The 13,768-nt window shown below is 38.7% G+C and overlaps 1 protein-coding gene across 1 annotated transcript in view; it reads left to right on the top strand.

The window, feature by feature from the left end:
• PLXDC2 (plexin domain containing 2) overlaps positions 1 to 13,768 on the top strand; it is a 271,147-nt gene that overhangs the window by 240,580 nt on the left and 16,799 nt on the right. Inside the window, exons 13-14 of the mRNA XM_072412754.1 lie at positions 1,254 to 1,398; positions 5,140 to 5,178. Coding sequence (XP_072268855.1) covers positions 1,254 to 1,398; positions 5,140 to 5,178 — 184 coding nt within the window. The remainder of the gene's footprint in view (positions 1 to 1,253; positions 1,399 to 5,139; positions 5,179 to 13,768) is intronic.

The raw sequence follows: 13,768 nt of genomic DNA, 5'->3' as shown, positions 1-13,768 counted from the left end.
ATGTAATGCATTGTTTGGTGAAATCGATGAACGTTTAATTATTTCTTGTTTTGCCATACATAAAAATAGGGCAGAGTTCTGCCTGAGAGCTAATTAATGATTTGTTGGCTCTTGCTAACTGCTTGTTAGCGAACGTCGGAGTGCATGATTTGTATTCTGAGCATTCAATGTACCTTTTTAGTACTTTCTCCAGACTAAAAGCGTTCACGTATGACCCATTGCTATGTACAGAATCTCAACGTGAATACTTCAAACTATTCACCACTAATGGAATCATAATGGAAGTACAGTTCAGGGAGAGATAATGTAACTTTTTAACCCCGCATAATGACGCATAATGGCATTGACCATGCATTTCACACGCATAACTTCATTTATTTCTCCTTAACAATGCGTTAAAGACAGAATTTGTTTTCTATTAATGTCACTCTATGGGGTCTTTGTATAAAGGAGTGAATCTGACTTTCATCAAACATTCTCTAGTCCACAATCTTCCAGGTCAATGTGTTTTCAATGGCTAATTGGTTCTACACCGGGGAATGATTGGTGTATGTCAGATTCCCTTCATTTACTGCATTATAAACAACCCCTAAGTGTTCTTTCTTTAATGCATGTAAAACTCAAAATATTTCATAATTATTGAATATTTTATTACATAGGTTGAAAAAAATCAACATACTCGAAAACCTGCATATTCAAGATAGAAATCTATACACACTGTAGATCCAGAGGATGGTTAAAAAAACTATAAATCAACTAGATATCCCCTGGATCTACAGTCTGTGGTGTCATTCCTTTTAAAATTTAAAGCAGAAACTTTTTTTTTTAATTGCGATCAGACAGGTTACTTATTTCAGAGGAGACATGCCATGTCCCTATTTATAGGATAAAGTTCTTTGTAATTTTGTGTTGGTTATGATGGGTCACTTGCTTGAAAAAAATTATCATTTGGGCATTATTCCTGGCAACCAGTAGGCGGAGCTGTGTCTTCATGTAAACTGTGTACCAATGTCTCAGATGGCAAGAGTTTGTTAAACATTTTACCTGAAAACACAGTGACATCCAGTGGTGTGAAATAAATATAAAATTATAATTCTTTTCTAATGGTATTCATTTCAGGTTAAAAAAATATTAGTTTATACTTGTTATACTATATTAGTTTATAACTGTATGTGGTATTTATTTTACTTATTTTTTTAATAAATTGTGATTGATATTTATTTTATAATTCTATTTTTTTTTCTTTCCTCTAGTCAAAAGATAAAGTATGTGAAGACTTTCCTACCACCCAAATCCCACATCACACTACTTCTGGAATTCATGGCACAACCTACAAACATTATACTACAACTGCCAAGCTAACAACGTCACATCTGCCAAGCAGCCTTCCAACAGAAGGTGGGTGCTGCACAGTGCACATGCTAGGTTCTCATAAATTATTAATGTGTTGCAGTGACTACAGTGCACACACACCCCTACCATACTGCACATGCTGCAATAAACAGTTCTGCACATGCACATGTACTGCACATGCTCCACAGACATTTTTAACCTGCACCTTGCTCTCATTCAAGGACATGCTACGGCCTGGAGTTTTCCAGACTGATATTGGAAAGACCAAGCCACCGCTTACTCACAATGCAGCTTGTCTCTGTGTTGCCTGAGACTGTCTGCACATAGTGTGGTCTCAGGTGGAAGCACACTTTGCCTTGGCTACAATGGAGCTTCATAGATTTCTCAGTAGTGCACATAGCCACTGCTAAACAGAAAGTCTCAGCAAGGCTTATAACAATATTTTATTCAGCAATAATATAAGTTCTGCAATAAATTTTGTTTTCTGTGTTTGTTACACTTAAACAGCAAGCTTCCAATACTGGCAAGCTTAGACGTAAGAAATTATAACTTTATTTGAAAAGGGAATTGTTTTCAAATATAAATCAATCCAAAGCTAACCAAGGTACTTGTTTTACCTAAAACTAATTTTATCTGAAAATACAGGAATATACATTGACTCGTGTATAAACCTTGGCACAAAATGAGGTCATCACTGCTAACATTCAGAACTGTAATTAACAGAAAGGCCAATAACATAATGTGAATGAAAACATTTTAAACATTTATTTAAAAGTGAAAAAACAAAAATGCTTGCAAGAAACAGCGTTGGACTGAAAAAGTCTGGTTTTTATCCTCCAGGTAGTAGGAAGTGGCAGAGTTTTTATGAGGTTTTCTGGACACCCAATACAGTGGGGGCCTGATTTATTAAAGCTCTCCAAGGCTGTAGAGGATAAACTTTCATCAGTGAACCTGGGCTATTCAGAAAACCTGAAACTACGTAATTTCCTAAAAGTTATTTGCTACTTGTAAGCAAATGTTTTCAATCCTGGACCAGATCCAGGTTTGCTGGATCATGCAGGTTCAAATCAGGCCCAGTGTCTGGGGCAGTTTGTCACGTCTTCTGTCTCCAAAGACTTAAATAAGAAGTGTTAAAAAAATGTCTTAAAAACCTTCTACATTGTTTTTTTGGCCTGCCTAGTGCCTAGTTTTATATTTGTTTTCTTTTTATCTAGGCTTAAAAACAGAAAAACTAAAAAAGCATGTACTAGCCAGTTTTAGTGTTTGCAAATGCCTGCAAAAACTTGGCATTTTTGCCTGAAAATGATCCTGAAATCCTAACTGTGCATAGTGGAAGTCACAGAGCGGTAATGTTTATGGTTTTCTACTGCTGGTCTGAAAAACCCTTATTGTTGGCCACCAATAGATGGTGCGGTGTCCTAATGTAAAGTGTATACCAAACTCTGTAACAACTGCTCACCATGTCTCCATCAAGAGTTTGTTACACAGTATACATGAGATTACAGTGCCATCCACTAGTGTGACTAGAGTATAAACCAAGATTCTTTTTCTGACTGAATTTTGAGGGGAAAAAATCTTGGATAATACTTGAGTATATACTTAGTCTGTTTCCCCCAGTCTCTAGAGTGCCCATTTACACTGTCTGTGTGCTGTAGTGAGCAGTGATCAATCTTTTTGCCTCTCTCAGCCAGGAGAGAATTGTAAAATCCCACCATTGCGCATGCAAAAAACAGAGAATTAAAGTCATGCTGCTTTTAGAACCATAGAGCGGTTACAGTTTACCTAAAACTGCCTTCTGTGTCTTACTTTTGTTTTTAAATTATGAATATGCCATACAACAAAACATAAAAGCAGACAGAGCATTGATCAGATTATAGTTTTATAGCACATACACATTCTCTTAGCAGCTGATAGATCTCTTTCAATAAGCATTGGCAATAAAAGAATGATATGAAAAGGAGAACTGTAAATAAAACTAATACACCATGCATAGCACTGAAGGAAATATCGCTGATATAACAGTATGCTAGGAGGAATAGTACAGTAAACAACTTTATTTTATTTTTTTAAAATTCTGACCTTCAGAGTGTTTTAGAAAACTGATTAGGATAAAGAGGAAAAAATGAATATTTTCTGTTATTTATCACAGAATCGAGTATCCACCACCGTTTCCAAAAATGATCTATATTTTTCCTATAACAATTGCCATCATATGTTTTCTTTAGAATAAACTACTAATTGCAAAACACCCCCTGTACACCATATCTGCAACACCCTTCTAATATCTGCTTAGTAAGTGTAAAAATTAAAACCTAGGGGAACCAGGCAGGTTCTTTATTTGCAAAGGGACAAGCAATGTCTCTTCATCAACACAATACCTGCCTAATCACAAGTTTTTCTTTACACTCACATGCCTTCACTCCATCATGGGTACTGCCAGCTTCATCCACTCCATTTGCCAGTGTAAGATTTCCATGCCTCTTGATTGGCCAGGCTAGGATGATGTAACTTTCACCCCCCTGAATGGTCATCACCTGTCCTTTCTGCAATATACCTGTCCTACCTGCTCACAGTTTGATAGGTGTACTTATAGTTCCACTTTAATATCCAATAAGTACACATACTATAATTCAAGAACAGACAAGTGGCAAGTGGTAGAGAGTGACTGTACCTCTGCAAATCAGTCACTGTCTGGTGTTATACTGTTCCATCAGAATGCCTGCCCACCTCACTATGTCCTGTAATCCGAGGTTGGAACTCGATTTGGACCACTTGGACTGGAGTCCGACTTTAGTTGCCTAATGAACGACTTACAACTCGACTTGGGGGTATTCCCTAGCGACTTGCAACTCCACTCACAACTTCCTTTCTCTGAGGACAGCTGAAGGAGATGGGGAGGAAGGCAGTGAGGCTTCTGTAACATAACACTGCCTTCCTTTTCAACTTTCCTGCATTCTAAGTTCTCTCCTCCAACAGCTGAAGGGGGGGCTGTGTTACAGAAGCCTCACTGCCTTCCTCCCTTCCCTCTTCAGCTGTCAGAGGAGAAAGCTGTGGACTTAGAATGCGATCCTGTGCTCAAGAACAGGATCAGAGCCCTCTTTCTATGGGGGGACTGTGATTGGTAGAGGGACAGTCATGTGACTTTCTCAAGTCTAATTATAAATAAATCATAAATATCTCAGGTGCTTTGTCATTTGGTTTCTCTGGTGCTGCTCATTTGTCTGTACTAGCTTTAGAGCTCGAGAGCTATTGCAGGGTGGTTTCAGTTCAGCCATGGCACTGTATATAATTGAGCCACTAAGTCTCACATGAAGGTGGTTTCACACACAATTTAAACGTTTGCCAAGCATCCCTCTACTACATTTACTTTTTTTATTATTTTTACTTGGTGCTCCTGTTATTATTATACTATATCCTATGGTGATAATGCTCAATTACTGCACTGTATCTAAAGAAGAGAAGCATTGTCAACTCAGGACAGGACTACAGAAATCTCCTGCTCTCCCCCTTATCAAGCAAAGCCTTCATATTTCCTAACATTGTTTCAAATCAAACTACAGAGTGCATAGGGCACTGCACAATGCTGGAGTTCTGGCAGGGTCAACATTATTTTGCATTTTTCAAACATATTTGAAAGGCTTTCAGTGGCATATTTACCACACCAAAAGCCAGCAAATAAGAAAAAAAATATTGTTGCGGTTTACATAAACCTTCAGCTTACTGAGTGATTCTGTTTGTATTTGTTTTTTTTTTCTAATACAAATTGCTGTCATGTTTCTTTTTCAGATGACACAAAGATTGCACTACACCTGAAAGACAATGGAGGTAAGGCTGAAGTTATTGATATTGTAATGTTTTCAAATAACAGTCACTTCTCATGTTACCTCTGTTCAGCGTGAGGCTTTTAATGATCCCTGCATGTAATGTGGGATCCCATACATGCCATGCATGGTTGCAGAAGCTCATGGTTCCCAGCAGCACCATAGAACTTTTCCATATTTTTAGATTCACAACCTAAGCAAATTTGCAAAAAAAAATTAAAGCCTGATACTTTTATTAAATATTATTTTCTGAAAATGTTATTGCAAGAAAAACATTCAGAAATTGACATTTCACTGCATATAGCCTAAATTTAAAACACAGTATAATTCTGTACATGTGCAAATGTAGTTGCCTAGTTCACTGAAAGGGTCTGTAGCAGTAAAAAATAAACATATTCACCATGGCTATCTGAATCCAAGTTCATAAATTCACAGCTGTTTATTAAACTGTCCCAACCTATTGCAGTGTTCCCACCATTCCCACTGATACCTGTAAGCACGGCACCTGAAATGGCCCTTGTTTCCATCATTCCATGTTATTTCCACCATAGAAAAAGGGACACTTGTGTGTGATCACACTGAGGTTTTCAAATAAGTACTCTTTATCCTTGGTATATATCGTCAAACTTCTGTCAAATATAAAATACACAAACTATCACACTTTACCACTCACTATTACACCTTTAAATGCATTTTTGGAGTTGGACGTTGTCTAACTAACTAACTAACTAACTAACCTTGTCTTTGAAAAGAGATTCACCACCACTAATACTCGCCTTGCCACCAGTTTATTTCTGCTTCATCTTTTCTTGCACAACCAGTGACAATAACCCCAGCAAATATAGCTATAGTATAGTGTAGGGAAGAATTCTTTGTGATAGTGCTTAAGCCCAAGAGCCGATTGCTATGCCGGAGCATTGTCACATAACAGAGAATGTGACATCACCAATCTTCCCAGCTTCCGACACCAACTTTCTGCAAGCAGTGGAAGGTTGACCAGATTTCCATAGTAGAGACTTGCTCATCTCTCTTACATTACTTAGACCAGTACTGGCCAGTCCACAATGGGCCAGTGTATGGCCAACCAAATGAAAGCTTTGATGGAATGATATGGTCAACAGCCATGTTTTTCCCATACCCATTATTTTGTCTTTGTACAAGAGAAAGTATTAAGGTCAATGGAAGATTATTAAGAACTAAGCTGATCTACAGATATATCTACAGACCTCTACAACTGAACTGTTATTACCCCCATGTATCTTTAGTCTGTGAGCAACCCAGTATATCTGCCCTTTAAATTATTCAACATAACTGATCAGTGTTAGAAAACAAAGAGAAAAAATCAATAAAATAACCAAAAGAGCTGCTTAGATCTGACTTTCTTTCATGTAAGAGAACATGATTTATGAGAACAGTTAGCGTGACTCAACTGTATCAAGACTTTACCTCATTATAGATTCACATCCCGAGGGCAGATTACTTATATTTGATACAAAACGAAGGCTTTAAAGCCGCATGGAACCAAATCAGTAAACAGGTTTCCCATTTGTGTTTTAAAACATACCTTCAAATCACAGAACTGGCTCTTCAAAAAGACTTCAATTATTCATTGCATTTGGTGCCAGCAAAAGATTTTTAATAAGATAAAATTCATGTTTGTTGGGAGCACAACTTCAATGCAATCTGTAAACCTTGCAGGCATCTTTAATAGTTTCAAACGTGATGAATGTTGAGTTGTTAATCCCTTCAAGGCTGGATTTTGTAAAAGTGCAATCAGGAAGACCTGTTTTGGAGCAGGAAAGAATGTTAATAATCAATAGCAGCCCATGGAGAGCTCCTTGAAGAATTTTTGGCAGTTTGGACGACTTTGTTGTACGATGCTTGAGCTTTGTCCCTGTGATGACCATTTTTTAATCAGTTTAAAGCAACAGGTTCTAATCGGGCTCTTTAAAGATTTTTAAAATGAAATGCCTCTAATTGTTAGTGCTTGCTTCTGGACACCAATTCTCTGATAAAGTTAGCTAACGATAATATATTAACTTTTACTAATATATTAATATATTATATATTATATTAGCATTTACTATTTATACTCACGGAGGATTTTGTTGGTTTTGCCCAAAGAACATTGTTAAAAACATGTGCTTCTTGCAATGGGGAACAGAAGACCATGATCTGCAGTGTCTAAATAAGAGCTTCCTAACACCAATCCTCAAAGGGCCATTAACACCAGACTGGTTTACTCTTTGTAAGCCGTCTTACCAAATGTACTGCTGTATGTTAGAAAAATACCAAAATGTGTGCAGATCCTTGCCCCCAAGGACTGGAGTTGGACACTTTTATCCAAAAGCAACCTTTCCCAACATTTTTAAAGTTTAGAAATCCTTCAAATAATTTTCACTGAACCTTTGCTAATACCATTTTTTGGGGACTCAGTGGGGGAAAAGGGCTATGAAATTGATGGCCAGTGGAAAGAATGACCATTCTACAGTGGTGGCCAGAATAACACTATTATAGGAAACAAAAACATAATGTTTTGAGTCAAAATAGCTGCTTGGGACATAAAATCTGAACTGAAATTCTAACCTAATACAGTTTAAGCTATCGATAAACACATTAATGCAGATGTTTGCAAAAAATCCCAAATGATCACTAGACTTTAAAGCTGTACTATAAGTGTACATAAAAAGTACCATTATCTATTTTTATTTGCCACTATTATCAATCAATAGTGATGAAGTAAATGGCACTTTTCTATATTATTGATGAACTATTGATGAACTTTTGAGTCACAGTGTTCCTGAATCTGATGATCCTCCTCTGTAATCCAACAAGCCAACACTATTGGTGGTGGAGCAGGGTGGCAGATCTTTTTTGGCCTCCAGATCCCATTAAGAAAAATAGGGCATGGATCTACTTTTGAGCCAAAAAGTACCCAGCATCACCAGCAAAGGTTTATTTACAGGGGAGAGTGGGAGCTAGTAATAAAGCAAAACATGGTAAACATATCTAACTAATGGCAAGGTGGCTAAGGATACATGTGTTGTACTTTAAAAATATAGTCATTCCTAAAAGGTTAACACCACTTCTAGAGGAGTGTAACATTGGAGTCAGATGAGATAGGTGACCGTTTCAAAGCATGCTTTTTGGAACTTCTTTTTGAAAACATCTCATGTTTGTCTTCTTGTTCCATACAAACAATATAAGAAAGGGAAAAGCTGCCTAAAAACTGACAGGGCTATCTGGACTTCAATTGTAATTCTTTGCTGTGCAATCTCTGTTAATAGCACATCTTTTGGCAGCTGACAGGGCTCAGATTGAAATTTCTGCATCTAAGCAATAAACATTCACATTAGAGATTTGTCTAGCAAATGTTTATTTCTTTTTTTCCATCCTCAGATCCCTTAAACTAGTTATATTTATTTTTAGGAATATTTCATAAAATGAAAGTGATATTTTTTATTGCAGTTGAACACCAGCCTACAGCAGAACACATACAGTGTATACAAACCATTTAAAGTGGAACTATAGTTCTGCAATGAAAAATTGCAATCAGACAGACTGTTTATTGCAGAAGGGGCAGACAATATCCCTACTACAATGACACATGCTTACGTTTTCATGATCTTTTTTTCCTGAGTATTCTGAGCTGCGCATGAGCAGGATGCTGAGATATGGTGGGTATCCTGGCATCCCTTGGGGCCGCTGGGACTGAATGAACTCCCATGTGCATAGCTAGGAGTTACGTCATCCCAGCCTGGTCTATCAAGACAGCCAAAGATCAGCAACCTGGAAAGGAGCAGAAGACGGTGGCGACCATATTAGAGTAAGGTGTCTGTCCCTTCTGCAAAAAAAGACCTGCCTGGTCTTTTTTTAAAGTGAACTTGTCAAAAAAAATGAACACAGTTTTGTAATCTACACCCCCCCCCCCTCCATACGGTGCAATAGCAAAAGAAGGGGGGTAACCCATCTTCATAAGCTTTACTTTGGCTTATCTGCACTGTGGAAACCTTTCTAGCAACTTTAATTTTCCATTTGTTACACTTGGAGTCTGCAGATCTGCAATCTGGAGTTCATATCTTTACAATTGGGTCTAGTCTTTGCTAACCCAAGTGTGGAGATCCTATTCCTCTAGTTGTATTATTGAGGAGTTTGTAACAACATTGCTGGTCCTTCATAATGACCGGAGCTAACGAGGAGAGGAGTAGGCAAAGGGAGGTTAGTTGTGAGAGGTGCGGACAACAGAGGGTTAATGGGGAGTGGTAGGTCAGGAGAGGGGGTTAAGAGAGGTGATTGGGTGAAGAGGGGTCTGGAGGCCATTAGGAAGGGTCAAAAGAAGTGGGTGTTCAAAAGAAGAGGAAGGGGGGACACGCTGTTGCAGAGTGGTGAGTTTCCCTCCCTGCCACCCTGATGGTTATACGGGATTCTGGTCAAGGGGTGAGGGTGGTTGCTCAGATCCTCGAAGGCAGGTAAGAAGTGGTAGAACCCATCCAGGTGTGGTGTCTCAACACGTATTTGGAAAGAGGTTGTGATTTAAGTGACTGGTGGGATGGTGGACTGAGGCTACGTTTCGTTACCGAGGCAGTGTGTTCTGGCTGGGAACATAGATTGTTGTGGCATCCCAGGTGTTGAAATTGTGTGATGATGCCTTCGAGGATCAGCAGCCCGATGGTTATGTTACAAAATTTTTGAAAAGTTTTAAGAATGTTATGTGTATGTTACAAGGAAATCTTGGTTATTAAAAAGTTATTATTAAAGTTGTATGTGTAATAAACATCCAGTTGCTTCCATTTGACCATATCATTGTGGAGAGTCCTTGGGAATGGGGTGGTGGTAATGGTCAAGAGGTGAGTGCCATATGAGCTACTTGGGTCATGATGGCAGCATTTTGGAAAGGTAAGGATAGCACTTTGAGAGTGGGTTAAGCAGGGATACAGGGAAGTTATCAGATGAGCATAGTGTTCGGAAAGGAGGAAGGCAGTAAAAAAGAAAGGGCGTAAATGCATTGGATGTAGGGGGCATTTGTATATTCTTCTTTAGCCTCACAGCAATCACACTTAAGACCAAAAAATAATATTTACCTCTAAATTTCAAGAGGACCACACAGGTAAGGTTCACATGCTGGCCTTGGTCTTTCAACTGAGCAACAACTTGTGCAAATGAAAAGAAAGTTCATTAATACATCTTGTTTTCCCTGTCATCCCTTCCCGCACAAGAATTCCAATTAAAAAAAAAAAGACATATGATGATCTCTTGGATAATTTGTCTGTGATGGCATCTCTTATAACAATGAAGCAACTAATTACAATTTGAATCATTAAAATGCAAGCCTGGACACCAAGATCATAACAGAGAAACCTAACTGGAGGCACATTAACAAAGATGCATGTAATGAGTTAGAGGGAGGAAGACAGGACTGGGCTATCATCAGTCTCAGCAGGTTTAAAGCAAAACATTTGTAAGTAAAGCAAGATACAAAGATCAATTATATAAAAAACGATTCCACAGCAGGGAGACAAAACATAACAAATATGCCAGGTGAAGAAATATCAAGATAATGTGTGATTAAATTTTATATTGGTATAGCAAAAAAATAGACCAGTTTAGGAACAGAGGCTATATTCCCATTTAGGATGGGCGGAGGATAAAGAGATTTGTTCATCAGGAAGCCCAGAATGGACCAGATTTAATAAAGCTCCAAGACTGGAGAAGATAGACTATCATGGGAGAACCTGGGTGATCCATCAAACCTAGAATGGATTTCTTATGAAATATTTGGTATTAGTTTGCAAATGTATTCAATCCTAGATCAGATCCATTCCAGGTTTGCACACCCACATTCTCCCATGATGGCCTATTTTTTCCAGTCTTGGATAGCTTTATTAAATCAGGCTCAACGTGTCTGTCTACCTAATCCTGCAACACATGCTACATTTAAACTGGAATGATCCAAATTGAGGTATTACTGGTGTAGGTGCCTCCACTGGGATACTTACTTTTATCTTTTGATAGCTTACTGTCTTCTTTTGTCCCAATGACAGTGGGTTTCCTCCTGGTACATGGGTGGTTTTCTTCCCACATTCCAAAAACATGCAGCTAGGTTAATTGGCTTTGCTCCATATTGACCTTAGACCAGAGGTGGGCAAATATATTTAGTCAGGGGCCACAATCTAAAAAAAAGTTTGCCAGAGGAGCCAGGTCAATGGTAGAATGAGCAGGGTTATGCCATCATGACGTCCCTGACCCTGAACGTGACGCCATGATGGAATAACCCCGCCCACTCTGCCATCGCAGATCTGAGCGTATGATGGGAGAGAGGGCGGGGTTGTGTGCATTGACACAGCCCGCCCAATCGCCTGTCGCAGGCTCAGACCCGGATCGTGTTCCGTAGCCCTGCCGGGCGTAGTCCTTCTCCTGACCCTGCTCGGGGTGGCACCAGCCAGAGCCACAGAACATCCAAAGGGTTAGAGAAACATCCCCATTGGACCGGCCTGTGGGCCCCTTTGAGGGACAGCTAGTGATATGAACTTTGTAAACCTATGCATAATAAGTGAGCTCTATATTAATACTAGCTAATAACAATATTAATGCCCAGGGGGATGAATTCTCTAGTTGGGAACACAAAAAGCAATTAAAACCTTGCATGGGTTCTAACATTTCAAAATGTATCTAAAACTAAAAATTGTATTTTGCCGTCAGATATACAGTAAGGTAGATGAGTGTTTAGGTGGCTAAGCTGTATCAAAACTCAAAAAGCAAAATGTTTTGCATTAAAGATCTCATTATACAATAGATATCTTTAGATGTAATGGCTGCACCAGCTTTTTAAAGCCTTTTTGCTTTATTTTAACCTGATAATCCTGCAAATATCACACTTCCTGTTTTTACCCTAAAAAGAAAATCTAATCTAAGCCATCACATCTAAGGATTATTAAACTTCAATTAATTCCATTTTGTTTTTCAATTTAGACATCTTCTGACCCACTGCCTTAGGAGAGACACTAAGGGTAGCACCTGTATGTGAAAGCCCAATAGAGAATGAATGGAGGCCAGCCTTTTCCAATTTCCTTTAGGAACCAGTACTGAAGTGTAGGTGGCCAGGCAGATGGCAAGGTGCCAGCTTCCAGGAACAGCACAAAATTGCTGTTTCTGTCCAAGGTTTGTCTGCTCTTAGTATTCGGGGAAGTCTGTTTGCAGCAGATGTTACATACAAATGCTGTTCCCCCTCTTTGCCCATACTATGGCAGAAGTCAGTGTTTTACCCAATATTCTGGTTCCCATTCAGGATCTTGATTAAAGTAACAGATTTTACAGCCAAGTGACATATCATGTGCTTGACAGCTTACAAGAAAATATGACAGGAGAAGATACAGCTTTAGACTTTTCATTTTCACAGGAAATGTCATTGTTTCATCTCATTTAGAATCTACTACTAAAATAAAAAAAATATTGTTTTTCATCTCGGGCAAAATACCCAGTGCTGACCTTTTCTGTAATGCTGGCAACATAAGGATATTGTTAGCATTCAAAGCGGGGTTACATGTTCAGTGGAATACTTTATAGATGAAGCATCTTTTTTTGAAGGGATGTCTAAGGAAGAGATTCTGTTGTGGAGAAAAATTAAATCTGAATTACAGGCAGGAAAAACAATAATGCAATTATGAATTAATTTCGTGTGGTAAATATGGTTTTCAATGCAGCCAGTGTATGTGACGGAATTTCCTGGTCCCTGTACCACACCTGCCAAGTAAAGGGACTGGCAACAAATGGAGCCAATCACAGTCAAATTCTTTGCACATGTGCTGACAGTCAACATGGCGCATGAATTTCAATACTTTTTGCACCTTGGGACATAGCATCCATGCCTTCCAACACACCGAGAATTGTAAAATTACAGTAGAGCTGTTCAATAGAGTGAAGGCTGTAGTCACTGCTTACTAGAAGAGTAAGTATTATTCATCTTTGTTTTTTTAAAGCTGATTTTTATATCTTTCTATTTTCTAATTCAGCGGTCACCAGCTAGTAGTTCAAGAAAATTTGGGGTTCACACCAGCCAAAGCCATGGACCACGTCTCCCGTACGGATTGCAGGCTCAGGGCGCTGGGCGGGTTGTGTCTCTGGCGGGTTCTGGCATCATGATGTCACTCTGGGGGAAGTGTCTTCCCCTTTGAGTGTTACACAGATCCCCGCATATGCGCAGTTCGGAGTCCGTGAAATTAGTGGTCCATGACAACCAAAAGGTTGACCACCACTGTTCTAATCAATACAGGGTAGACTGTTAAACTAATTACTAATTATTTATGATTTTACGTCTAACATAGATGGCTCCTTTAACATCTCTTCCAAACCTACTACTAGCAATGCCAGGACCTGGATAATTAAAAACCTTCACATACAGATAAAAATATAACCGACTGAAAGAGATATTTCCTGGATGCAGCCATTACATCAATACAAGATGTCAGGTGACAAATGTACATATTGTCACAATGATTTACTGTAACACACATGCTGCTCTCGGGACTTTGCCACCCTGTGTTGTTTCTTTTAAAAAATAACCCCCTGGATATCTAAAATTCTGTACCACTGCAGGG

This window comes from Pyxicephalus adspersus, chromosome 5, assembly GCF_032062135.1.
Source record: "Pyxicephalus adspersus chromosome 5, UCB_Pads_2.0, whole genome shotgun sequence".
NCBI classification, from domain to species: Eukaryota; Metazoa; Chordata; class Amphibia; order Anura; family Pyxicephalidae; genus Pyxicephalus; species Pyxicephalus adspersus.
Note: the sequence above shows the minus strand (reverse complement) of the source record. Positions and strands in the feature narration are given on the sequence as shown.